The 27,500-nt window shown below is 39.0% G+C and overlaps 1 protein-coding gene across 4 annotated transcripts in view; it reads left to right on the top strand.

The window, feature by feature from the left end:
• The window catches only part of LOC110450427 (neurogenic protein mastermind-like), a 38,576-nt gene that overhangs the window by 1,024 nt on the left and 10,052 nt on the right, over positions 1 to 27,500 (top strand). For 2 of the 4 annotated variants that reach the window (XM_021497939.1, XM_021497938.1), the window contains exons 2-16: positions 1,046 to 1,259; positions 1,711 to 1,818; positions 3,234 to 5,979; positions 6,898 to 6,937; positions 8,191 to 9,207; positions 10,153 to 10,400; positions 10,896 to 11,083; positions 12,535 to 12,615; positions 16,721 to 16,742; positions 17,120 to 17,306; positions 18,071 to 18,190; positions 19,194 to 19,370; positions 20,309 to 20,392; positions 20,794 to 20,877; positions 21,315 to 21,410. In XM_021497939.1, coding sequence (XP_021353614.1) covers positions 1,046 to 1,259; positions 1,711 to 1,818; positions 3,234 to 5,979; positions 6,898 to 6,937; positions 8,191 to 9,207; positions 10,153 to 10,400; positions 10,896 to 11,083; positions 12,535 to 12,615; positions 16,721 to 16,742; positions 17,120 to 17,306; positions 18,071 to 18,190; positions 19,194 to 19,370; positions 20,309 to 20,392; positions 20,794 to 20,877; positions 21,315 to 21,410 — 5,412 coding nt within the window. Of the gene's footprint in view, positions 1 to 1,045; positions 1,260 to 1,710; positions 1,819 to 1,858; positions 2,593 to 3,233; positions 5,980 to 6,897; positions 6,938 to 8,190; positions 9,208 to 10,152; positions 10,401 to 10,895; positions 11,084 to 12,534; positions 12,616 to 16,720; positions 16,743 to 17,119; positions 17,307 to 18,070; positions 18,191 to 19,193; positions 19,371 to 20,308; positions 20,393 to 20,793; positions 20,878 to 21,314; positions 21,411 to 27,500 lie in introns of those variants that run through there. The other 2 variants (XM_021497940.1, XM_021497942.1) reach the window with 2 other exon arrangements.

Below are 27,500 nucleotides of genomic sequence, written 5' to 3'. Positions count from 1 at the left end.
CTGGGGCTCAAACCCGCGACCCTTGGCTCTTCAGCCCGATGCTCTGCCACTGAGATAAAGGGAAATTCCCAAATTCCCTACAGCTGATCGATGCTTGTACTTGCAACCTATAAGCTAGTTAATCCATGCACATCTTTTACAACTGTTTCTATTATTCAAAATAAACACACTATCAGTATCATATCGGTTTGGTTTGGTTTAATTTTGTTTAACGTCCTATTAACAGTTAAGGACATTTAAGGATGTGTGTAGTGTATGTGTGCTTGCGTGTGTGTATGCAGGAGATGGGTATGTTAGTGTGCTTGCCTCCTATGATACGATATCAAATTATCAGTCACATCAATATGTAAATAAACTAAAAGGTTAATTACATAACAAGACTAACCTTACCCTGCCCCCGGCCCAGATCTACTAAAATGACTAGGATTGCCTGTACACTTGAATAGAAGACTATGGATGATATGATTCAAGGGTACAAAATTATGAATGGTGTTGACAATGCGGACAAGTCCAAATTATAATATTTAACGGAATCCACTTATCCGGCAACTACAGCTCGAGGTCACCAGAGAAAGCTCTTAAAGAAACAATGCCAAATAAATAGTTTTAAAAATAGGCTAAACATGCACTGGAAAGATCATGCATACAAGTTTGATCTGTCCTTTTAATTTACTATGTGAACATAGACGTGTACTACTACTACTAATGTGGCTGTTAAAATTGAGACGTCCTCACTGCTGATATTATTATTTAATGTTAGATGCCATTCTTTGTACAAACTCTACCATCAATCAATTAATGAAATGCGGATAAACAGCATCATATAATTACAAGCCACAGGCTTTCCATTGATGTCTGACCTATGAGACACCTGTGAGGTAATGGTTAAAGTACCCCAAAACAACAATTTTGGTATGACTATGAGATTTGTTATGCTGTTAAAATCACTCGGGACTTCAGTTGGCATCGTTCATTACGACTGGGGACTTTAGTGACGACCACTGCTACAATCAGCACTTGTTAGAATTCTCATTTTATTTTGTAGACTAAAGATACCAAAGAAAAAGCTGAAGAAGAACAGAAGCTGACAGCTCTTCAGCAGCAAGCAGCTCATTGGCAACAACAACAACAACAACAACAGAAACAACAACAACAACAATGGCCCCAGACACAGGGAGGCTGGTCACAGCAGAACCAGTGGGGAGCTCCACCTCAGCCAAACACACAAGCACATCAACCAGTTCCACCCTCAGGACCAGGTGTGTATGTCAGGATTGTCAACAGATCCCAGCTGTTTTCAAGGGTTCCTTCAACAGCTATAGCTATTAGCTGGTAAAATGCCCTCATACTATGTACAGAAATTGATCAGATAACTAAATCACAGTATGTTCTGATTATGAGAAGACTGATATGTATACCTGTTGTCTAATTATTTTGTTATAACATGTATTCGTAATTAACCTCACATTATCTGGCATATTGTACACACATCATTTATGTACTTTTGTATAAATAATAAAATAAATTGAAATATGACAGGAATATAGTACGATTATATTCAATAGAGGAAATGTCACTGGTGAATCAGGCAAGTAATCACAAATTTTCACTTTCTCACAGCCTAAATCTGTGGTCATCAACCCTGCAGATGTAGCATTTTTCTCACTCCATTGATAATTATGTATATTAATGATTGTCTGTTTTTAAAAGCTACAGCGAGCCCAGCTATGGAGGCCATCAAACAGGAGGAACGTGACTTTGATGTACAGTACAAACAGTGGAAACAGCAATATGATGACTGGAAGGCTCAGAATCAACGTAAGTACATCTGGTTACTTCAGACTTTGATATACAGTACAAACAGTGGAAACAGCAATATGATGACTGGAAGGCTCAGAATCAAAGTAAGTACATCTGGTTACTTCAGACTTTGATGTACAGTACAAACAGTGGAAACAGCAATATGATGACTGGAAGGCTCAGAATCAAAGTAAGTACATCTGGTTACTTCAGACTTTGATGTACAGTACAAACAGTGGAAACAGCAATATGATGACTGGAAGGCTCAGAATCAAAGTAAGTACATCTGGTTACTTCAGACTTTGATGTACAGTACAAACAGTGGAAACAGCAATATGATGACTGGAAGGCTCAGAATCAAAGTAAGTACATCTGGTTACTTCAGACTTTGATGTACAGTACAAACAGTGGAAACAGCAATATGATGACTGGAAGGCTCAGAATCAAAGTAAGTACATCTGGTTACTTCAGACTTTGATGTACAGTACAAACAGTGGAAACAGCAATATGATGACTGGAAGGCTCAGAATCAAAGTAAGTACATCTGGTTACTTCAGACTTTGATGTACAGTACAAACAGTGGAAACAGCAATATGATGACTGGAAGGCTCAGAATCAAAGTAAGTACATCTGGTTACTTCAGACTTTGATGTACAGTACAAACAGTGGAAACAGCAATATGATGACTGGAAGGCTCAGAATCAAAGTAAGTACATCTGGTTACTTCAGACTTTGATGTACAGTACAAACAGTGGAAACAGCAATATGATGACTGGAAGGCTCAGAATCAAAGTAAACTTCAACATGTAGTTGCTTTATATCCTTCGCTATGCCTTCAACCCTAGCAACAAATTTAGCATAATAATGATGTTGTTGTTGTTGCTATAACTGCTTTCAATAGCTGCATTGAATTCAATTAGAAAATATTTTGTCCTTTAAAAAGTCTCTCTGACTATTGACAGAGTCCTTGTATTGATACCACGTTAAAAACAAATGAATGAAATCACATTTTGACTAAAGTGGATACTTCAGATATTAATTATTCAATTCTACTGCATAATAGGCTTGCAACCCTATAACACTATATAACCTCTATACTAAACACAATTTGGAAATAGTGGAAATAACACCTACGGTTATCTTTTGTTTATTTCCAATGGGAAATAATTCAGAAGTTAGTTAATAATTGTTATAATGCGATTGTAGTTTGATGATATGAAAATACCCCCTTGATCTGAGGAATTTTACCCAAAAGGGACAGATTGATTATATTTTCTACAATCTTCTTCCTAAGCCAGAATCACATACTCATGGATGGAATAGTCTAAAGTCCTTTATCAGATTTTGAATTTCGTTGCCATGGGGTCCGGTCACCTTTATCAAAATTGTTGAGAAAAAAATAATTCTAGGAATTTTTATGTGGTTTGCTTCAGATCATCCCAACAAGGAACAGTTCCTACAGTACGAAGCAACATGGAGACAATATGAACAACAGATGGAGGGGAAACGGTTGGAAATCGCCACCAGGAAAGCAGAGGTTATTAAAAGGGAGGAAACAACAGTAGATACAGCCCAACAGCAGGGAACAGCAGACAGTAGCAATACACAGAGAAATTTAGGCTCAACCCAACAAGGAAACAACAATCAACCAGATAATTTTGGTCCAAACCAACAAGGAAATAACAATCAGCCTGGCAATTTTGGCCCAAACCAACAAGGAAATAACATTCAGCCTGGCAATTTTGGCCCAAACAAGCAAGGAAATAACATTCAGCCTGGCAATTTTGGCCCAAACCAACAAGGAAATAACATTCAGCCTGGCAATTTTGGCCCAAACAAGCAAGGAAACAACAGTCAGTCTGGTAATTTTGGCCCAAACCAGCAAGGAAACAACAATCAGCCTGGTAATTTTGGCCAAAACCAACAAGGAAATAACAATCAGCCAGGCAATTTTGGTCCAAACCAACAAGGAAACAACAATCAGCCTGGTAATTTTGGTCCAAACCAACAAGGAAATTTTGGTCCAAATCAACAAGGTAACTTTGGTTCAAACCAACGAGGGGGCTTTGGCCCGAACCAGCGAGGGAACTTTGGTCCTAACCACCGAGGAAACTTCGGTTCAAACCTACAAGGTAACTTCAGTTCAAACCAACAAGGGGGCTTTGATTCGAACCAGCGCGGGAACTTCGGTTCTAACCAGCGAGGAAACTTTGGTCCAAACCAAGGAAAATTTGGTCAGAATCAGCAAGATAACTTCGGATCAAACCAACAGGACAATTTTGAACAGAGACAAGGAAATTTTAGCCCAAATCAACAGGGAAATTTAGGTCATGAAGGAAAATTTGGCCAGGGTCAGAATCAGCAACAAAATGCTGACCAGGATGAAGACAAACAAGATTTTGGCCAAGGAATCGACCAAAAGGAAGGGTTTGGTTCTAATCAGCAAGGACATTTTGGTAATAATCAATCAGGTAATTTCGGACCAAACATGCAGCGAGGAAATTTTCAACAAAATCAGCGTGGAAAATTTCAACAAAATCGTGGTGACAATTTTGGGCAGGACAACCAAGGGGATTTCAGTTTTGGACAAGGTGAAAAGCAGGATGATTTTGTTTCACAGGATCAAGAACAATCAGATTCTGGAAATAACTTCAATCAAAATTTGGGATCCTATCAAGATAGGAAGTTTGGTCCATCAAGGATGATGGACAGGAGAGGAGGTTTAAACACTGGTCAGAGATTTCCTGGGCCTGGTTCGGGACCAAGTTCAGGAATGTTCAGAGGTCCAAATGCTCCAGGTCAAATGAATCGTATGCAAGGTCCTGGACGAGGTTCAATGTTACATGGAATTCAGTCCAACGATGGAGATGATGACATGGACTTGGATAATCAAGACCAAAATGATGAAACTCAGGATAAGTTTGAAGGAAATATGGCTATGGATAATGAATCAGATTCTAACATGCTTAGCAGCCAAGGTCAAAGCGGTGGTCGAGGTCAAATGTGGGGTCATGGTCCAATGGGTGGACAAGGACAAATGAGTGGTCGAGGTCAGATGGGTGGTCGAGGACAAATGGGAGGTCGAGGTCAAATGGGAGGTGGCAGAGGGCAGATGGGAGGTGGCAGAGGGCAGTTGGTAGGTGGCAGAGGGCAGATGGTAGGTGGCAGAGGGCAGATGGGAGGTCAAGGACCAATTGGCAAAGAAGGTTCGTTTGGGATAAGGGGACAAGGCTTATTGGGCCCTAGGCCTTTTGGTCAAAATATGGACAACCAGCAGGGTGAGGGAAATAACAATCAAGGAAGAGGCAGAGGAAACCAAAGAGGAATGCCACAAGGTCTTGGAGGAAGAGGTCAACGATTTGACGGTCCTCAAGGTCAAATGAATGAGTCAGCAGGGGGACGAGGCTTTATGCGAGGACAAGGTCCCAGGCAGCAGATGCCATTTGTTGGAGGCAGAGGAATGGGTCCAGGCAGAGGTGGTAGGGGTGGTATGATGTCTGGTCAGCCAGGTAGAGGGGGATTCATGGGTCGAGGGGGAGGCCCTGTTCCATTGATGGACCTTAACTTACAGGGAGGAATGGATAACTTGGAGGAACAAGATATGGAGGAGGAAGAAACAGCTGAGGATGATGAGTGGACATTTGTGGATGCAAGCACACCATTTGGAGCTTCACATGGTAAGGGATCATTATTGGGTCCAGGGCCAGGAGCATTGTCTAAGAAGGGACCACCACAGGGTACTGGATCAGGACAGAAGCCCGCTGGTCCACCCACACAAGGTAAAATGACTTTACCAGCAACAGGAAACCAGCCTAACAAAAATCAGGCTGCATCAAACCAGGAAAAGCCCAGTGACAAGAAACCAGATGCATCGTCTGGTCTAGATTCCAAGACTGGTCAGCCATCCCCAACGAAAGCAAGCACTGTTGTTGGAGGAAAGCCTGGCGATAAACCAATAGCCCCTGCAACAGGCAAACCAGGAGAAAAACCAGGAGCTGCAACAGCAAGTAAACCTGGTGACAAACCTGAAGCCACTACAGCAGGCAAACCAGGTGACAAAGCTGGTCCCTCAGGTAAACCTGGAGACAAACCTGAGGAGGCTGCCAAACCTGGAGACAAAACAAGTTCAGATAAACCTGCAACAGAGGATAAATCTGAAGGAGAACAGAAAATCCCAGGGTAAGTCCTTTACTGACTTTATATGGTCATCTCATGCAATGATCTTGTTTCAACCCTGCTATCTGTAATCATTAAACATGATTTAATGCCAAGTGGACTCGGGTAATTTCAAGATATGAGAAGTTTGAAGATAATTCAAACTTCCTTTACTTTCAGTGATTTGGTTATAAAGAAATGTTTGTGATACTTCAGTTTTCAATCCCCAGCCTTTTTGTTTTAATACAAAGTGAAAGGTTGGGTATGCTATATGCATCTGTAGTGTCATCGTCTACAGGTGTAATTTAACACTATTTTCAATAAATGTGACTAAGTTTTAAAGGGAATTGGGCTTGTATTTCATCAGAATAACTATTTCTGGGATTGTGATATAGAAGGCTCTTTTACATATAGTATTGTTATGAAACTTGATGCAAAGGATATATAAAATAGAGCGTCAACATCTAGATTCCGTATTTTAATAACAGTTTACATGTTTCAACTAGCTAGGCTAGCTGTCATGAGAACAACGCTGTTCACTTTTATTGTGGCTAATTAAGGTAGAAATTTCAGATGAGACATGACGTAATAGTATATACGTAACTGTCTGTGAAATCACGTGACAGTAACAACTGACATATTAACAATCTGATAGACTGGACAGAGGAATGAGCAAAAATATTATACAAGTCATGTACATTAGAAAACCAAGATTATTAAACCATGAACAAATTTTGGAAGTGTTCTTCATGTTTGGTAAGTATCAAATATCCCATACATGGTATAAAGGTGGGTATGTAGAGTTCAATCTGGTGATTTGTCACCGTATTGTCCAGGAAGTGAATAGCATTTGGCTAGTTTATGAAACTTGGTTTCAAATGCTGTACATAAACTTACATATAACATGCTGCTATTTTAATGGTATTGTCATCCATGTTTCAGTTTGGGCGATGAAGATGAAGATGAAAGTGAACCCGCAAAGGTTAGTTTCTTTTACTTGCAGTGGTACTCCAAAATTTTATAGAAATAAATTAAGATGAAAAAACCTCCTTTAACCTCATTGTGGTAGATATACATTTTAATGGTAAGAATTCTCTTGTTTTGGGTGAAATTTGTCTCGTACATGTATGGTATAGTCATAATTCTGACGCCATAAAGAAGACCCAAATGATGAAGAGGTTTACAAAATGATGTCAAGTAAAAAATGGAAGCTGACAGAAAAGTTACGTTTGTTCCCAGTATATTAATGTTTTGTGGATTATAAAAGCTGGATAGGAAATACAAATACATAGTTGTACCGGTATGTAAAAGACAGATTAGTTATACCATTAGGGTAATTGATTGGCTGTAACACCGTCAGCCTGTTAAAGGGGATATATTCTTGTTCATAACTCCTCAGGTAGAATTTTCATAGCTTCCTCTCACAGACATAAAACATATTTTTAATCATACACAGCTTTTAAAATTTTTAATGATGAGAACCCTTCCTATAATTTTGTTAATTGTATAAGCCGATCTGCAAGGGCCAAAGATTTAAACTTTATCTGTGGAATCCATCGTCTAACATCCTGTGTTAACTTTTCTTCCAAAAGGCTACTTGTCTAAAAAATGATGGAGTTTTATATATCTAACTTGATCAAGCTGATAAAATAAAGGATGTGCCTACTTCCCCTTCAGGATAGAGATCAAACAAAATTAACACTAATTTTAAAGGCTACTCCTTTCTTAGAGATAAATAATTACATGTAATGTATGTTGCTTACAAGTTTCCTAGGCTTAAGCTGGGATTCACCAGGGTATAAATAGAAATACCGGTATGGTGACGCTGTTCCACATAGCCCTGAAAATATTTGGGTTTACTCCTATTTTTCAAGGACTGTCCTATGCAAGAACCTTGGGTGAAGCATCGTGAAGATCAGTATAAATCTATTGATAATTCATGGGGAACACTGATGACACAGTAGGCCAAGGGGCCTGGCCCAATAAGGAAATAATATGTTAATGTCTGCCTTTCTTAGTTGAGTGACTTCGGCACATGAACATCTTGTTACTCAAAATATGGTACCAAGTGTTGTGATGATAGAAATTTTTGCTTTTCTAGTAAGATTTTGGGAAAAACGTAACATTTATATCAATTTTCCAGTGCCAAATTTTGTCAAAATATATATACCCTGCAAAATATTGCTGGATGCCATTTTTTTACCAGATTTTATGGTTTTGATTTTCTATGTACAGACTATGAAGGCAATTCGGGGTGTTGGTGACCTGCTCAAGGCTCTACAGAATGCCGGTCCTGAGCCTCCACAGAGTACTGACCTGCAGAACAACGCCTCACAGGGCATGGGTACCCGCCCACCATGGCCCAGACCAGGACAACAAGGTATGGGGCCCGAGCCACAACAAGGCCCAAGGTTCGGGGGGCCAAATCAGGCTGGACCATTTGGAAGGGGACGGGGCAGAGGACATGATCAACAGACAGGCGGTTGGCAGGGCAATCAATGGCAAGGACCCCCTGGCAGAGGTAGAGGCAGACAAGGACAGGAAGATGAAAACCAGCAGGGTTTGCAGGGACCCCCTGGTAGAGGTAGAGGCAGACAAGGTCAGGAGGATGAAAACCAGCAGAGTTGGCAGGGACCCCCTGGTAGAGGTAGGGGCAGACAAGGTCAGGAGGATGAAAACAAACAGGGTTGGCAAGGACCCCCTGGTAGAGGTAGGGGCAGACAAGGTCAGGAGGATGAAAACCAGCAGGGTTGGCAGGGACCCCCTGGCAGAGGTAGAGGCAGACCAGGGCAGCAGGATGATGACTGGCAGGGTTGGCAGGGACCCCCTGGCAGAAATAGGGGCAGACCAGGGCAGCAGGATGATGACTGGCAGGGTTGGCAGGGACCCCCAGGCCGAGGTAGAGGCAGATCTGGTGAGGAGGAGGAGGACTGGCAAGGATGGCAGCCCGGTAGGGGGCGTGGCAGACAAGGCCAGGAGGAGGAAGACAAACAGAGATGGAGACCTCCAGGCAGGGGAAGGGGCAGACCAGGACAGGACAGTGGTGATCAACAGGGATGGTATGGTAGAGGACGTGGCGAAGATGAGAAGGACCAGGGGTGGGGAGCACAAGGCGATGGGGAGGATCAGCCAGGGTGGCAGAGAGGACGTGGCAGAGGCAGACCCGACCAGGACTGGCAGGGTCCTGGACAGGACAAGGACTATGGGGCGTATGGTGCAGGACAGCCACCTCCACCCTTTGGTGAAGATGAGGTAAAAATACTTTCATTTACATGTCCCCTGCAACATTGTGGAGGAGCATTAAATATCTGCGAGTTCTATCAGTTGGTCTGTCGATTACCCGTTTTCATATGTTAAACCCCAAACAAACTACTCCATCTTGGCTGGACTTTGCATTTAGCTACTAAAACACTATCCTTCAAACTCCATAATTTTGTGGATGCAGTTTGAGGAGTACCACATCAATCAATGAAATTTTGGTCACTGCATTTTTAAGTTCCAAGTCGTTTAATATAAAGATATTTGGTCAGTTTTAGAATTTAGAATTTACTGCACACCATATAGACAATAGGTCTAGGAGATAAAAGATTCTTTATAGACCTATGTAAATGTTGATATACCATGTCTTGCCCAAGAAAATGTTATGATGCACCTACGATAAAACATTTCAAATGTCACTACATGTTGCTATTCATAGAAAATAGTTCTCTATATTTCTCCAATTACCATGATTGATTGTTTGGGATTTTTCATTCATTGTAAAACCTTGAATGCATACATAAATATACTTCAGGGTGTCAAGATCAAAGCTGTTGTAACTATTTATACAACTTTATTAAACACTGAACTGAATTCACATGGCGGCGGGGGTATTTAAAGACAGTTTCTAGTTTTATATACTTATTTAGGGTAGTATTTGCTAACATGATTTCTAGGAAATGATGTAAAACCTTTTTCGCTCACTCTTTTAGTAGACTTTTCATTGAATCATACACATCATAGAAAATATCTTGATGAAAACCTAAATTGGTCTATGAAGCAAAGGATTTCTATATACCTACAGTGATTTTTATGATGATTGTCTAACGGTCTAAGTTCTAATGTTAAGTTCCAACACCTGTTTGGTACATGATTAATTGGGCAAGATGTACTTTAAATCAGAATTTATTGCTGTTAACTTCCACATCTATTCACCAGCGTCTTGGAAAAGACGACCCATACAGAAGGGATGAGTACGGATATCCTGACAGATTTGCTGATTCCCGACTAGAGGATCCTTGGAGGGATCGGCCTGGCTTACCTCCTCGTGACCCCTATGACCGACCTTTCCCCGATCCCTACCTTAGACGTGAACATGACCCCTACTACCGTGACCCCTATGACAGGATGTACCTGCCACCCCCAGACCCCTATGATAGACGACCCTACTACCCAGATCCATACAGGTAAACCAACTGGAATTCTGTAATAAAACTGAAGAAAACACATTAACTATATATCCATAATGAAATTGTTACGTCACATTCTTTCAATTTTGAAATGTTTCTTATGATCTTCTTGTATCAAGTTATCATTCAGTGTTTATAATTTATAATTATCCCAGGAGAGTGGTGAGAGTTTGAAATGCTGCTGGATCCATGAGTTTAAATTCACTTCTAGACATAGTAGGCCATTACATACGGAGGTACTGTATACCAGGAAATGTTCACAGCAGTGAATTTTTCGCCTTTTTGGCCGTTGGTGATGAGGCTGAGTTTATTATTAAAGAACCAACATTAGTAAACAACATAATAAACATCGGCAATCCAATTGTATGGTTAATTAACACTGGGGGAAAAAAACAGATTTTACCAGCGTAGGGGCAACGTTTGACTGGGCGAAAGTTCCCAGGTATACAGTAATCCCTTTAACTTATTTATTTACCTTGTTTTGATGTCCAGGTATGATCGAGGAAGACCATACTCGCCACTAAGCCGTGAGAGATCACTTGAACGAGATCCCCTGCTCGACCGAGAGCGAAGCCTTGATCGTAACATAGACCGTTATTTACCAGCTCGTGATATAGTTGACAGGCCCTATGTTCCCCCTATAGTCATAGATCACTCGCACAAGTCTACAGGTTTACAAGGTACGTATTATACACTGCTATGGCAAATTATCAGATCTCTTTCAGATATATATGGAAACTATATGTTGAAATTTTATGTACATATATACATCAAAAGCGAAATCAGATTTGGTAAAAAATGACTTCTGACTGAGGGAGACATTTGTAAATAATTTGAATCAGGTCTGACAGGATCCTTCCTTATTTCAAGGATGATTCTTTAATTGTAAGCCAGGCTACAGGTAAATAAGTCCAGAGGTAGAGACAAGTTGATCTCATTAGCAGAAACTTCATTTCTCCCTGTGTTGTTTACCTAGAAATGTCAATGGCCAAATTTTCTACTTCCTTGTACTGATTTGTCTCCCTTTGTACAGATTTGTCTTCGTTTGTAACTGTCTAATTTTGTTTTCTGTCAAAGCCCTCAATATAACTGCTAGGTTATCCTTAACAAAATTGAAAGATATCACTCTTTATAATCAGATAATGTTATATTATAGTGTGGCATTTGGAACAGAGAGCAATCATCTTGGTCAATATATATTCTTTAGTGATAGTGATAGAAAAATGAAATATTCAGTTCCATTTGGGGTAGAAATCTTGAATGTCATTGACTGAAAAGCCTGGGGTTTAGTATTTAAAGAATCTTTCCTCTTGGTTGAGATATGTTTGTTGTTTCCACAAGGTAAGGAAAGAAAATATGATTCTCTTATAATAGATACCTGAACAGGCTATCAGCTGACAGAATAATAACACACTGTTGATTCTAGGGTGAGGGACTATTGGTTTCCTGTAACACTATAAATAATTCCTGTTTATTCAAACCTAAACGAAGGCCTTGTGTCACAAGTATGAAGTCAATAAACCTTTTTTTTTGATAATTCTGTGTATTCCTATATTTCAATCATAGTTGGTATTTTTAGATCAGCTTTATGATTAATTAACCCTTTCACCACTTTAGACCATATTGGACTCGTCCAGATCAATGCATGGTAGAGTCTACTAAAGCTACATAGGGATGAAAGGGTTAAGGCTTGTCATGTTGTGGAGGAGAAAAACAGAAGTCATCTTCTAATATGAGTTGAGAAAGAAAGTAAATCATCTGTCGAAAGAAAGGGATAGTATAATACAAAAGGAGACTAAGTTAAAGTGAACATACAGAGGCATATATGCTATATAGTGAAAATGCTTGAACATGTACTATTTCAGTTTTTTTAAAAATTTCAAGCATTTTTGAACTACTGGATGTAGTGTAGGATGACTCCCTTTCAATTTGTAAAATAATAGATTTTCACCTTTTCCATAACAGCTAAAATATAATTAAAATTTGGCAACTTTTGTTTAAAAATGTTCATGATATTTTCTTTAATTCTCATGATTCCCACAGCTTTTTAGAGAAAGGAATTCATGAAAAATTGTCTCTGTTCTTTAAGAAGAATAGTCAAATGCATTTTGATTTTTGCTGTATTCTTCAGATATGGAGCCTGCATTCATTCCCCCTCAAACAGTCATAGATTATGGACATGGTCGCAGTAGCAGTATTGAGGCTGACTCAAGTAAGTTACAGAGATACATGAGAGGTAGCGAGAGATAGGGAGAGGGGAATAAGGAAAAAGATAGAGGGAGGGTAAGAGAAAAAAAAAGGAAAGAAAAAAAAAGGAGGAAGAAGGGGGGAGGGATCAGAGGTTGGGGAAAGAAAAAGAAAAGAAATGGTGAATATGGATATAGATTATATAAAGTTCTGTCAGATGTTTTATGTAGGATTGAAAGGTCCTACCTGGGGGAAAATATAGAGAGGGGAGAGATCAAAGGGCTGGGGAGAGATATATAGAAGAAAGAGATCAGAGGGTAGGGGAGAGATGTAGAGAGGGGAGAGATCAGAGAGCTTGGGAAAGAATTAGAGAAGGAAGAGATAAAAGGGCTGGGGAGAGATATAGAGAGGGTAGAGATCAGAGGATTGGGGAGAGATATAGAGAGGGGAGAGATCAGAGAGCTTGGGAAAGATATAGAGAAGGAAGAGATAAAGGGCTGGGGAGAGATATAGAGAGGGGAGAGATCAGAGGGCTGAGGAGAGATATAGAGAGGGGAGAGATCTGAGGGCTGGGGAGGGTATAGAGAGTGGAGAGATAAAAGGGCTTGGAAGAGATATAGAGAGGGGAGAGATCAGAGGGCTTGGGAGAGATCAGAGGGCTGTGGAGAGATAAAGAGAGGAAAGTGATCAGAGGGCTGTGGAGAGATATAGAGAGGAAAGAGATCAGGGGGCTGGGGAGAGATATAGAGAGGGGAGAAAGTAGAGGGCTGGGGAGAGATATAGAGAGGGGAGAGATCAGAGGGCTTGGGAGAGATCAGAGGGCTGTGGAGAGATAAAGAGAGGAAAGAGATCAGAGGGCTGTGGAGAGATATAGAGAGGAAAGAGATCAGAGGGCTGGGAGAGATATACAGAGGGGAGAGATCAGAGGGCTGGGGAGAGATATAGAAATGGGAGAGAAAAAGAAAAGAATGGAGAGAGATATAGAGAGGGGAGAGATAAAAGGGCTGGGAAGAGATAAAGAGAGGGGAGAGATCAGAGGGCTGGGGAGAGATATAGAGATGGGAGAGATCAGAAAGCTGGGGAGAGATATAGAGAATGAAGAGATAAAAGGGTTGGGGAGAGATATAGAGAGGAAAGAGATCAGAGGGCTGGGGAGAGATATAGAGAGGGGANATATAGAGAGGGGAGAGATCAGGATGCAGAAGTGTGATTTAGACAGAAATCAGAGGGCTGGAGAGAGATATAGAGAGGGGAGGGATGGGGGGGTTTGGGAGAGAGCTAGAGAGGGGAGAAATCAGAGGGTTGGGGAGAGATAAAGTGAGGGAAGAGATAAAAGGGCTGGGAAGATATATAGAGAGGGGAGAAAGCAGAGGGCTGGGGAGAGATATAGAGAGGGGGAGATCAGAGGGAGAAAGGGAAGAGTAGGAATAGGCAGAGAAAGGAAAGGGATTGAGTAAAGCTTAGAAAGGGAAGAAAAGAAGATAAAGGGGAGAGAAAGAATGAGACTGGGGAGAGAGTGCATAGAGAAAGAAGAGGAGAGAAAGTTAGAATGGCTGTCTACAGGGAGATTCAGCTGATTATAATTGATTGAATATAGTTGATAACATATAAGAAATATAACAGTTTACAATTAAAATACATGTCACAATATCACAGACATATTGATCAATCACCAACGATCAATCTCTTAGTGCCTTTTGATTGTTATTTTACCTCAGATTTATGGCACTGCAGGTAGGGGTAAGAATTGTACCTGCTGCCCCCATTGCATGATTGTTAAAGGCGACTAAATTTGGGATCTTATCTTTTCTCTTCTTCAAACAACTTTCTTCTTCCTAATGTCTCCCTTGACAATGCCTCACTTTTGGCCTTTAGTTGAGCGTTCGCCCCTGTGAGGAAGGCTTTGGGTTCTGTCCCCTGGCCGAGACATACCAGAGTCTAGATCTGTAAATATGGTAGTTTCTACTCCTGCTTAACATTCAGCTATTTAGGAGTGGGCCGACTGGTTCGCCCGTTGTCAGTATAATGTGACTGGGTAGGGTGTCCTGCTGAGTGTCTTCGGCAGTATGTTTCAGTAAGTTAGCACTATAAAGTCGGCATCAGTTCCGCGCTATCACAAGGAGACAAACATGAACATATCGCAGCCTCCCAAAACACACAATTTTAACTACACGCATGCATCTTGCACACAGGGGAGGCCGTCCTTAAATGACCATAGCTGTTGATAGGACGTTAAACAATACTAAACCAAACCAAACTGTCGTATTAATCGAATGGTATATGTTAAAAAAAAATGTTTGTGCGAGATGTAAATGATAGTTAAAAATAGAACATCAAAAAGTGTAATCGAAATCATTGTTAGCTCACCTGGCACGAAGCTTATGCAGTGGCGCGGCGTCCGTTGTCCGTCTGTCCGTCCGTCCTCGTCCGTCAACTTTTCCTTTAAACAACTTTTTCTGAAGAACGGACAGGCCTAGAGTCATGATATTTGGCTGAAAGCTTTGTTGGTAGGAGCCCTATAAAGTTTGAGAACGAAAATGACCTTGACCTGTTTTCAAGGTCACATGGGTCAAATATGTCAAAAACTTCAAACGACTTCTTCTAAAGAACTAAAAGGTATAGAATCTTCATATTTGGCTGATGGCTTCCTGGGATAGAGCCCAACAAAGTTTGAGAATGAAAATGACCTTGACCTACTTTCAAGGTCACAGGGGTCAAATGTGTCAAACACTTCAAACGACTTCTTCTGAAGAACTGAAAGGTATAGAATCTTTATATTTGGCTGGTGGCTTCCTGGGATAGAGACCAACAAAGTTTGAGAATGAAAATTAGTTTGACCTACTTTCAAGGTCACAGGGGTCAAATATGTCAAAAACTTCAAACGACTTCTTCTGAAGAATTAAAAGGTATAGAATCTTCATATTTGGCTGATGGCTTCCTTGGATGGAGCCCAACAAAGTTTGAGAATGAAAATTACCTTGACCTTCTTTCAAGGTCACAGGGGTCAAATGTGTCAAACACTTCAAACGACTTCTTCTGAAGAACTGAAAGGTATATAATCTTTATATTTGGCTGGTGGCTTCCTGGGATAGAGCCCAACAAAGTTTGAGAATGAAAACTAGTTTGACCTACTTTCAAGGTCACAGGGGTCATATATGTCAAAAGCTTCAAATGACTTCTTCTGAAGAACTGAAAGGTATAGAATCTTTATTTTTGATTGATGGCTTCCTTGGATAGAGCCCGACAAAGTTTGAGAATGAAAATGACCTTGACCTTCTTTCAAGGTCACAGGAGTCAAATGTGTCAGACACTTCAAACGACTTCTTCTGAAGAACTGAAAGGTATATAATCTCTATATTTGGCTTGTAGCTTCCTAGGAAAGAGCCGAACAAAGTTTGAGAATGAAAATGACCTTGACCTTCTTTTAAGGTCACATGAGGCAGATATGTCAAACACTTTAAACGACTTCTTCTGAAGAACTGGTAGTTATAAAATCTTAATATTTGGCAGGTGGCTTCCTGGGAAAGAGCCAAACAAAGTTTGCGAATGAAAATGACCTTGACCTACTTTCAAGGTCACAGCGTTCAAATATGTCAAACAGTTCAAACAGCTTCTTCTGAAGAATTAAAAGGCATAAAATTATAATATTTGGCTGGTGACTTCCCGGGATAGAGCTCACCAAAGTTTGCAAATGAAAATGACCTCAACCTACTTTAGAGGTCACAGAGGTCAACAACATTTTAATGGATTTGTTCTTGAGAACTAAAAGGAATGGATTCATAAGATTTGGCTGGTAGCTTTTTGGAATAGAGCTAACCAATTTGAGAAGGAAAATGACATTGACCTACTTACAAGATCACAGGGAAAAATATGTCAAGCAACTTCTGAAGAAGAATCAAAAAGCATAGAATCTTATAATAATATTTTGCTGGTAGTTTTAACAGATGGAGCCAACAAAGTTTGCGAGGGAAATATTTTTAGTGCAATATAATATTTAATGAGAATATTTTGCTATGACTGCTTAAATATTCAGGTGAGCGATACACTCTCTCTTGTTTAATATTTCGTATTTTTTGGACTATTTGCAATATGTACATAATTATGTAAAGAAATCCATTCTTTTGTTTCAGCTAATGGTTCGGAAAAGGAAAGGTATGTTGTCCCCTCTGTTACTGTCAGTACATGTTAAAGCATATGATAGAAGTCCATTTATAAACATTATTGATAAGCTTTCTCATGGAGAGTATGGAAAGTCGAGGTAGAGTGCTACAAATTCTGTTAGTAGTAAATAGTGATTTCGACCCAGGCATCGCTACCTAATTGATCCTGGTGTCAATACCTTGTTGACCCTGGCGTCAATACCTTGGTGACCCTGGCGTCAATACCCTGTCGACCCTGGCGTCAATACTCTGAAGTACAAAATTAATGCTTTTGAGTTATTCTTTAATTTGATATTTGTATAAAAAAAGATGAAAATTCCCTCAGCAATGAAGTTTTTCTGACAGAAATTCTCAATGTTAATTTTGCAGAGCTCCAAGAGATTTTAGATATGACCAGGACAGAGGAAACCAGTCGGTACATGAACCTAAGATAGAATCAGTGAAGGTTGACGACCTGCTGGTACCTCCCGGCCGCAACAGCAGGCCCGCACAGATTGTAGTCATTCTCAGGGGTCTACCAGGAGCGGGCAAGTCATACGTTGGCAAACTTGTAAAGGTAGGGAAACACAGCCACTGGTATATTAAGCATCATTATTCCTTGTTTGGGGGTTAATTGCGACCTCAACAGCTCTGCATTCATGTGAAATTGGAAACATTGAGCTATGTATGCATGGTTTCAACAATTCACAGTGTGCCCTATTTCCAGTTTATAATATCTGGATGTTTGATGTAAGGATATGGATACAGCCTATTGCAATAGCTAGGCCTAACTTCACCCTTTCCAAGTAACTTTGTTTTCTCACATAAAGTCATGGTTGACACCTGCAGAGTTTGACCATTGTTTCTTATTTTGACTGAGCTCACATGCTCTCTTGACACCTAGCTGACTGCCTAAGTATGTCAGGTGAATGATATATTGAATGGCATGGTCAAATAAGCTTCAAATTATCAATTTTCACCCTCTCTTACTTAGAGAAACTCTTCAAATTCACTTTAACAGGATGTTGGAGTACTGGTAGTTAGTGGGAGACTTCAGCTTTCCTGTGGGATTTTTTTCAGCTTTGGATTTTGTTCATTTTTAGCAAAATATCAGGAGTTTCTGTCTTAAAAGTCAAAGTATTCCTAAGGTAATTTGTGCAGGACTTGTAGGTTGGTCCATCATCATGTCTCATTTAAGTTATTGACTGGTATTACATGAAATATTGTTACGTGGAACCTCAAATATTTGTACATGTATTGAATATCAACTCACTGACCTTTGAATTTTACATGTCATAAATAAATATTTAAAAATAATTGTATAAAATCATATATTTACAGGATAAGGAGGTGCAACATGGCGGCGGTGCCCCTCGCATGCTTTGTCTGGATGACTACTTCATGGTGGAGGTGGATAAGGTTGAAAAAGATCCTGATTCTGGCCGTAAGATCAAGAAAAAGGTTAGTTGGTGGTTGGTGTGTTCTACCAGCTGAATATTAACAGTTTTTATGTCAATTTCAATTTTAACAAATTAAAAAAATATCTTCTTTAGAAAACTTACTTCTGCATATAGAGAACCAAATTTAGAATTTTTGGATTACAAATGGCAATTGTTGGCTCTGATTGCCTGTCAGTTATAACTTAAGTACTGTTGGGCTAATGTTGTTGATAGTTTATAGGAGTGGCACATAAAAGATTTATTTATGTTGAATGACTGTCAGACTTAAGTTCTGGATTCAAGTCGACTGCCTTTGATTTGGTGATACGTCTCCTGTAAGTTGAGTTGTGTTTGGTAGTTCTAGTATAATCTTTTGCAATGCTTCATTTGCGATTGCTCAGAAAGTTTTTGGGACATTTGTAACAAACCTTTGTTACAGTTATTTGTATCTGGATAAATGCTGATAATCAACAGGTTTTTATTATGCAATTTTGCAGCCCATTGTAGGCATTGCAACAAGAGGGAGAGGGGGGTTATTAGTAAGTCTTCAGCTTACAGGTCTAGTGGATTTTTATAGCAGTTTCCAAACTTTCACATGTGGATGTATCTTGAGGAGAACTTTACCAATGAATTGTATATAGGTCACTGTGACCTACCTTTCCCACAGCACTGACTTTGGTTACCTGACTGTATACTTTGCGTTAAGCTCAATTTTCTTTGGTTATACTTTGCGTTTACCTCCATTTCCATGAAAGTAGGAGCATGTTTTACATATATTTTTCTCGTCTTGTATGGAGATTTAATTCTTGACATGAAAATGTTTTGATGAAACTTCATATATTGATGATACATCACAACATGTTCTTTGTTGTCCTCACCTCAAGGTCAAAGGTGAAATATGATGAGAAGTTTCAGCAACAGTTGTGTTTGCAGAACCAATCCTTTTGAAATTTCCTTTAAATCTTGATTGAATATGCAAATGTTTTCACTGAGCATTTTCAGTATGATGTCTGTTGTTGTTTTAGTCTCTGGAATACGAATATGAGGCAGAGTTGGAGGACAGCTACAGACAAAACATGTTCAAGAGTTTTAAAAAGACAATAGACGATGGCTTCTTTGCCTTCATCATTGTGGATGCTGTCAATGAGCGCTGCAAACAGTTTGAGGAATTTTGGAGTTATGCAAAATCCAAAGGTTTCCAGGTGGGTTTTCATGCAAGTTGTTTGGAAAAAATGAAAACAAAAATAAAATGATCATTATTACTTCTATATTAATGTTTCTATTGTTAGGACGAAACACATCAACAATAAAACGTCTATAATAACGGAATCCTTGGTGTTGGTGCTCCTTCGTTTACCCTATTGAATTTATTACTCTTGGATGGAGCTCAGTTTGAATACCCTTGATTCCTGTACCAGACAGACCATTGCTTGTAGGACGTTGGATCTCCGTTGTGTTGGTTCACCAACAATTTTATTCCACTTTTTATTCGGGCGGGCATTCCGCTCAACAACTTGAGTAATTTTGAATGGATTTATTTCAAACTTGGTAGCAAGGTTCATTGCCATGAAAGCGCGGACAAGTTCGATAACCAAAATTATTTGCCTGTTATTTACGCAGTTAGGGCCGTTTATAGAATTGCCGAAACAGTTTCCACTTAATAGCTTCAGTAATTTTGAATCGATTGATTTCAAACTACAGCCATAATTTACGGACTTACAGCCTTTTGTAGAATTGTGGGAACACAATTTCTGCGCAATGACTTTATGCACTTATGGCCCTTTGTGGAAAACTGCTCATTCAACATCTGACGGGCGTATCATGTACCGCTTCGCAGAATTCTTGTTCATATTGTGATGATGGTTTAATTTGTATTAAACAGTACTTTAGTAAATCTTCTATATTTACAGCAATTTTTTTTTACATTTTTATGTTTAATTATTTAACAATCAGTTGTATATTCAAACATCACAAGCTTATTTACTCCAATATCTCACCATTGGGAAATGTATGATATCATTGTCCTTTTATGTAAATCCCAATACTCGCAAATAAATTCCTAATCCTGAATGACTTACAGGAACATTGCTGATTTGTTTATGTTGAATGTTTGAGAGGGATCTCTGGATCTGTGTTTTAGGTCTACATAGCTGAAATCCAAGGCGAAGTAGCTACATGTGCCAAAAGAAATACACACAAGCGATCACTGAAGGAATTAGAGAAAGTGAGTAAAAGAGATTTACAAACCATCATTTACAATCTATCAAAGGTATCCATTCCATTTTGAAAATGAACCTGTTTTTTTTTAAAAGTTTATTGAGATAATTTCCAAATTTTTATAGGTGGAAAAAAGGGAAAGAAATTGTGACATTAACCTATGTATTATATCTGATATTTTGGATAAAGGCTGAACTTCCTACAGCCTTGTTCTAAAGATGTGAAATAATGTCTCCATCATGTATGTAGCAGTGCTGTGCATTAACCCATATATTATATCCGATATTTTGGATACAGTTTGAACTTCCTACAGCCTTGTTCTAAAGATGTGAAATAAGGTCTCGGTCATGTAGCTGTACTGTGTAGCTCAGTTTGCCAGCTGAACACAGTTTGTTTTGGTCATTACAGATTAAAAAAAAATGGGAGGAGACGCCACGCCATTACCTGCGACTGGACATCCGTTCTCTCCTACAGGAGGTGTCTATCACAGACGTGAGTAGTCTTGTCCAGTGGCTGACCACCTCCTTTTCTTGTTCAATGCTTGTTCTCAGCACAGGTTCATAACACTGCTAGAAATGTTACCTCAAAACATGTAGTTGGTCCAGTGATGATTTGATTTCTTTATATATTGCTTTTAAGATGCCAATTCAACTTTAAGATCCCCAAAACAATTACAAGTAAAAGGTAAAGAAGCACCTTCAAGTTTTAAGTTTGCCGATGCAGTTGGCCATAGATCCAATTCAGTACAAAGGATCAAAAGAACGAAAAACTGTCTAAATTGTTTGGAAATGTAATGTTAATAAAACCATACATAACAAATGGACCACTTTCGGCTACAACTGATAATTTCGAATGAAATTAGGAATTTCTGGGTCAAGCCCTCTTACGAGTTAATAAGGGAGTTCATTATCATTTTGTGTTTTGACTAGGTTGAAATGGAGGATGAGGTGCGAGAGTCTGGTGAGAAGAGGAAGTCATCAGCGGCAGATGAGGAGGACGAGGCTATTGAGAACAGGTTTGGAGGGGTGAGTACACACAATACCCGTGCCTTCTACTGTTGTTATTGTGCCCTAACGTTATTTTCTTACAGTGGTGCCAGATAGAGTGGGGAGGGGCATGTGGAGACTCGTTGTTAGCTGGTAAGGTAAGTCTCTGCCATGGTGACGGCTCTCCTAACATTTCTCCTGTCGTTACTGACAACTAGGAGTATTACTCCTGAGGTTTAGTTAATGAATATGGTAAACTGCCATTCGTGTGTTAAGAAATCTTTATAATTGGTTGTTCTGAACGTTATGAATAATACTTGACATACAGGATTAGGGTTAAACCCTTACCCTGGGTAAGGTTTTAAATCTAACCCTGCCTGAAGGAATTAGCAGTATCAACTAGCATGAAGGAAGAGGGTCAACTACTTTTCATGTTTTAAGGATATGAAGATTTAATTGAAAAGTTACACAATAAGGTTGCTAGCTCCCTTCTGAAAGAATTGACCTAATCAACCGATGTAGTTGAGAAAGACTGCTGAATCTACTTTCTTCCTGTGTTAAGAAATCTGTATTACTGACCATTGCCATTACTCCAAATGAACCTCCATTACCTGTATTAACTATTTGATAATGATAGTCAGAAAAACAGTTGGCCTCATTTCTGTCTGACTGATCAATCAGAATGATGCAACCCAAGAAATTTTGTTTAGATGATGATGCTTTACCTCTAATCAAGCAATCATGTATACCGGTATAAGGACCATATGAATGGTTCATCAGATGAAACTGTTTTCTTTAATACTTGGGCTAGATTGTTAATTTTCAGCTGAACAAACCCACTCATGTTTTAATCAGGTGTCTCTCTACAAACATTGAGCCTCTAAATGTACAGCATCAGTTAATGATGGTAATAAGTGTTTTTTTTATCATAATCCCATAATTGGTCTGCCATAAAAATTGTAAGATGATTGATTACAACAAATATCTTATATTTTAGGTCCAATTCATAATTACAATCTTGCCAGAAATGATTTGCATAGAAAAAACATATAATTATTTCCACAATTTTAGGCACACTTAAGTCTGTTTTAAGCTTATGTGTGTCAGTTTAACACCTTAAGGTGAGTAATGATGTACATTTTTCTGAAGAATCAAGCTTTTATTTTGGATCTTGATTCATTAGATTTTGTATAAAAAAACTGACACAACTTTGATGATTTCCAAAGACCAGAATGTCTCTGATACTGGTTACACAGAACCGAGTCAAACTTGCTTCATCTAGTGCATTAGTCTATAGTAGAAACAATTTCAGTCAGAGTTACACAAGATTGATTTAACTAATCCAATGGATAGCTTAATTTGCTGTCAGACCTGTTTGAGACCCTGAAAACACAACCTAATTAAGTCCTGTCTTCAAACTTCTGAAAACAAATGGATACTGTCAATTTGCTGAGGAATCAAGCTTTCATTGTTGAGCATGATTAATCAGATTTTGTATAGAAATTGACAATATCGGTATACCAATGTATTAATAATCATATGAATACTACTGACACTTGCTACACAGCAGTCCATCTTACTTTTGACTGAATGGTAGTCTGGCTGACTCGGTGAGTGTATCTCACTGTGCGTCATATAATGATACCCAGTGGTTACTGTTACCTTATACTCACTTGTGTGCTACCCTTCATACATAACTCCTTACAAAGTCCCTTCTATGAAGAAACTTGTAAGAGTTTACTTTTAGCCTGAATTTATGAAAAACCAGACAAACCTCATTTATGAGGGAACTTGGTGTAACACAGTGGAGGAATAGCTAAATGGGGAGTACATTTGCCTTTCATCAAGACTTCTAGGGTCCGATACCCAAAGGTATGCAAAAAGGTATTGGGGTTCACCTGCTCAACTGCATGGGTTTTCTCCTAGTACCCTGTAGGTTGCTTCCCAAATTAAGATCCCCTATGAACTTCCATCAGAACCAATAAGAGCGATTCTAATAAGAACTTGACTTGCTTCATAATAATTACTATAACAAATGTAAACATTAACATATATAGATTTTGTACCTAAATGTATACATGATGTATGATGTATGGTTATGTATACACCAACTCCCATACTTATTTCCTCTCCGAGGAAACTTTATGCAGCAAATGAGTACTGTTGAGACCCTACAGATATAACATCCCAATATAGAGACTGAAAACATCAACTCCCAACAACCCTCCTCTCTGAGGAAACTTTATGTAGCAAATGAGTTCTTTTGAGACCTTGAATTCATGAAATCCCACACAACCCTCCTTTCTGAGAAATCTTGAAATAACAAATAAATAATGTATAGAGACTGAACACCTCAACTCCCAACAACTGTCCTCTCAGAGGAAACCTCATGTAGCAAATGAATTCTGTCGAGTCCCTCAATAAGTCAACCCCCAATATAGAATCTGAATACATCAACTCCCAACCAACTGTCCTCCTTGAGGAAACTTTATGTAGCAAATGAATTATGTGGAGTCCCTGAATGTAGCAAATGAATTATGTGGAGTCCCTCAATGTAGCAAATGAATTATGTGGAGTCCGTGAATGTAGCAAATGAATTATGTGGAGTCCCTCAATGTAGCAAATGAATTATGTGGAGTCAGTGAATGTAGCAAATGATTTATGTCGAGTCACTGAATGTAGTAAATGAATTATGTCGAGTCACTGAATGAAGCAAATGAATTATGAGGAGTCACTGAATGTAGCAAATGAATTATGACGAGTCACTGAATGTAGCAAATGAATTGTGTGGAGTCACTGAATGTAGCAAATGAATTATGTGGAGTCAGTGAATGTAGCAAATGAATTATGTCGAGTCACTGAATGTAGTAAATGAATTATGTCGAGTCACTGAATGTAGCAAATGAATTATGTCGAGTCACTGAATGTAGCAAATGAATTATGTCAAGTCCCTGAATATGTCAGCTCCCAATTTAGAGACTGAATACATAAATCCCGACAACTGTCCTCTCTGAGGAATCTTGAAGTAACAACTAAATACTGCTGAGTCCCTGAACACATCAACTCCCAACCAACTGTCCTCCCTGAGGAAACTTGATGTAACTGATAAATAATGTCTAGGGATAAAGAATACGTGAATTTCACATATGTCCTTTTTTCTATAAGAAAATTCAAGATGCTTGGTATATTTAATAGTGTTCTAGGTAATATATTAAAAGATTCTTTCACTCCATTGGAAATCAATTTTATGAACCTAAAAAATCTTGTTTTAGGAATGATACTTAACCCTTTCAACCCTACGTAACTTTAGTAGACTCTACCATGCATTGATCTGGTTGAGTCCATTATGGTCTACAGTGGTGAAAGGGTTAAAACCTTTGCTTATAAGCAATAAAGCATATACTTATATTATTGATGTTTGGGGTAGATTGCTTTTCAGCCCTACAAACTTGCTCCATGTTTCTATAAAAGTAAGTGGTTAGAAGATCCATGTGATATTCTTCTGTCTTTTGGTACAAACATTGAACCTCCAAACATGGAGAATTAATTAGTTAGCCAGAGGAATCCATATTTGTTATAATCTGTGATCAACGTATCCTACAATTAGCAGATTATTATAACAAGAACACAAACAAAGTCCTGAAACCAAAATTATACAAAACCATTTTCCACTGAATGCATCCACACTGAAGTGTGTTTCATAATTATATATGTAAGTGTGTAAGTATAGTTATATAATTGTTATCTGTGAATGCATTAAGGTGAGTCCTTTTAAGATTTTCTGAAGTCAAGCTTAAATTTTCATTGATGGGATGCCTCTGACACTTGTGGCACTGACAAGAGCCCATCTTACTTCATCCTGGATGTCATCTGGTAGTTCTAATGAGAGTAGAACACTGTTCATAATTACATTGATATAACACTACCGGTCTTAGCTCTTGATGGGGATGCATAATACACAAATTCCCAATTCGAGTCACTTCTAAGTTCTATGAGAAGTAACAAATATATGATATTTAGAAATCATGTACAGTATAACAAATCCCAATCATCCGTCCTCTATGAGGAAACTTGACACCAATGATTACTGTCGAGGGATCCTGACTACTTGAAATCCCAAACAACCCTTCTCCTTGAGGAAACGTTAAAATATCAAAAGACTGAATACATGACCCCACTCCCGCCACCCTAACCCTTTTGAGGAAACATTTAATTACATAGAAAATGTCTAGACACTGGAGAATACAAGAATGACATAAAAACCCTCTTCTATTCATTTATACTTGGTGCTTTTATACCCCCTGCAAACGTACCTTGTAAGGGCAACTCCTCCTAAACTGTTTGGTGGATTTTCTCACAACTTGCCATATCTCACCTTATTCATTCAAGGAAAAGGTATTTCAGGTAAAAGTTCCATAAAGGATGCAATATTTTATACCACATTTGAGAGATGTCTGAAAATGTAGTTTTAATCAAACAACTAATTACACATCACCAGTGTCATTGATATATCTGCAAGATTGTTTGATATACAAATTATGGGATGCACTTTGATTTAAAGCTCAGATATGAATCTTTTATATACCGATGAAAGCATTTCACAATGCTTCTAAGAGTTGTCTCTTTTGATTTAGAAAGTCAATTAACAGGAAAAACCCATATTAAACATGTAGATGCCACAAACTATCTGCATCAAATAAGAGTGTGTTGAATGTATGCAGGGAAAACAAAATATTTTTACATTGAGAACTTCCAGAACGTATCCCAAATGATTTGAAAAAAAGTAGTACAATGACTTCTTTAAGGCTGTGCAGTTGTTATTTTATATATATTTGTAAGAGGTGGTCCACTTAAATAGTTAAAAAAAACCTGGAGAATGGCCTATTGTGCAGTGTACATCCCCTTACTTCTTTAATATTGTATCCAGCGACAGAAACAATTGAGATGTTGTTAATGTACTTCAGATGTTAGTGTACTTCAGATGTTAGTGTACTTCAGAAGTTAGTGTACTTCAGAAGCAAAATATGAAAACTTGGCTTTTAAGAAAATGACAACAAAAATGAACGATCTGTACACTTAATATAATTGACAGTCCTTTAAGATGTTGAGCATTTTATCTGTCCATACTAAAGGAGTTACTCCCCTTGTGGTGGGGACTAGAAGGTGAATGTTAAATGAAACGTATTTAACGTTTAACCTTTCTTTGTATGAGGTACATATCAATCAGGTTGACCATAAGTTACATTGATATTTAAAATATATTGATGGTTTCTTCCATATTTATTAGCTCACCTGGTCCGAAGGACCAAGGTGAGCTTATGCCATACCGTGGCGTCCGTCGTCCGTCCGTCCGTCCGTCCGTCCGTACGTCAAGAATTTCTTTAAACGACTTCTTCTTCTTAACCACTGTTTGGAATTAAACTAAATTTGACCGGAAGCATCCCTAGGTGGTGGGGATTCAAAATTGTACAAATAATGGGGCTGACCCCCCAGGGGGCTGAGAGGCGGGGCAAAAAGGGGTCAATTTGCTCATATTGCTTTAAGCGACTTCTTCTCTGGAACTAAGAAGTGGATATCAACCATATTTGACTGGAAGCATCCCTAGGTGGTGGTGATTAAAAATTGTACAAATGGTGGGGCTGACTCCCCAGGGGCCTGAGGAGCGGGGCCAAAAGGGGGCAATTTGGCTATATTGCTATAAACGACTTCTTCTGTAGAACTGTGCACTGGATATCAATTATATTTGATCAAAAGCATTCCTTGGAGGCAGGGATTTAAAATTGTACAAATGGTGGGGCTGACTCCCCAGGGGGCCAAAAGGGGGCAATTTGGCTATATTGCTACAAACGACTTCTGTAGAACTATGCAATGGATATTGATCATATTTGGTTGGAAGTATTCATGGGAGGCAGGGATTCAAAATTGTACAAATGGTGGGGCCACCATATAACCATATATACAATTGCTGAGTATAAAGAGAAGAATGCACATTTGCTTCCAGGATGTCCCTAGGGTCTGGCCCCACCCTTGGAGACATAGTCCCTGGGCCATAACTTTAAAACGGTTGAGATCCCCACCCCAAAACTATATATACATATGCTGGGCATAAAGAGACGAATGCAATCATGA

Source organism: Mizuhopecten yessoensis, unplaced genomic scaffold (genome assembly GCF_002113885.1).
Source record: "Mizuhopecten yessoensis strain PY_sf001 unplaced genomic scaffold, ASM211388v2 scaffold5229, whole genome shotgun sequence".
Classification (NCBI taxonomy): domain Eukaryota; kingdom Metazoa; phylum Mollusca; class Bivalvia; order Pectinida; family Pectinidae; genus Mizuhopecten; species Mizuhopecten yessoensis.
The sequence above is the reverse complement of the archived record's forward strand: the minus strand, read 5'-3'. Positions and strand labels throughout refer to the sequence as shown.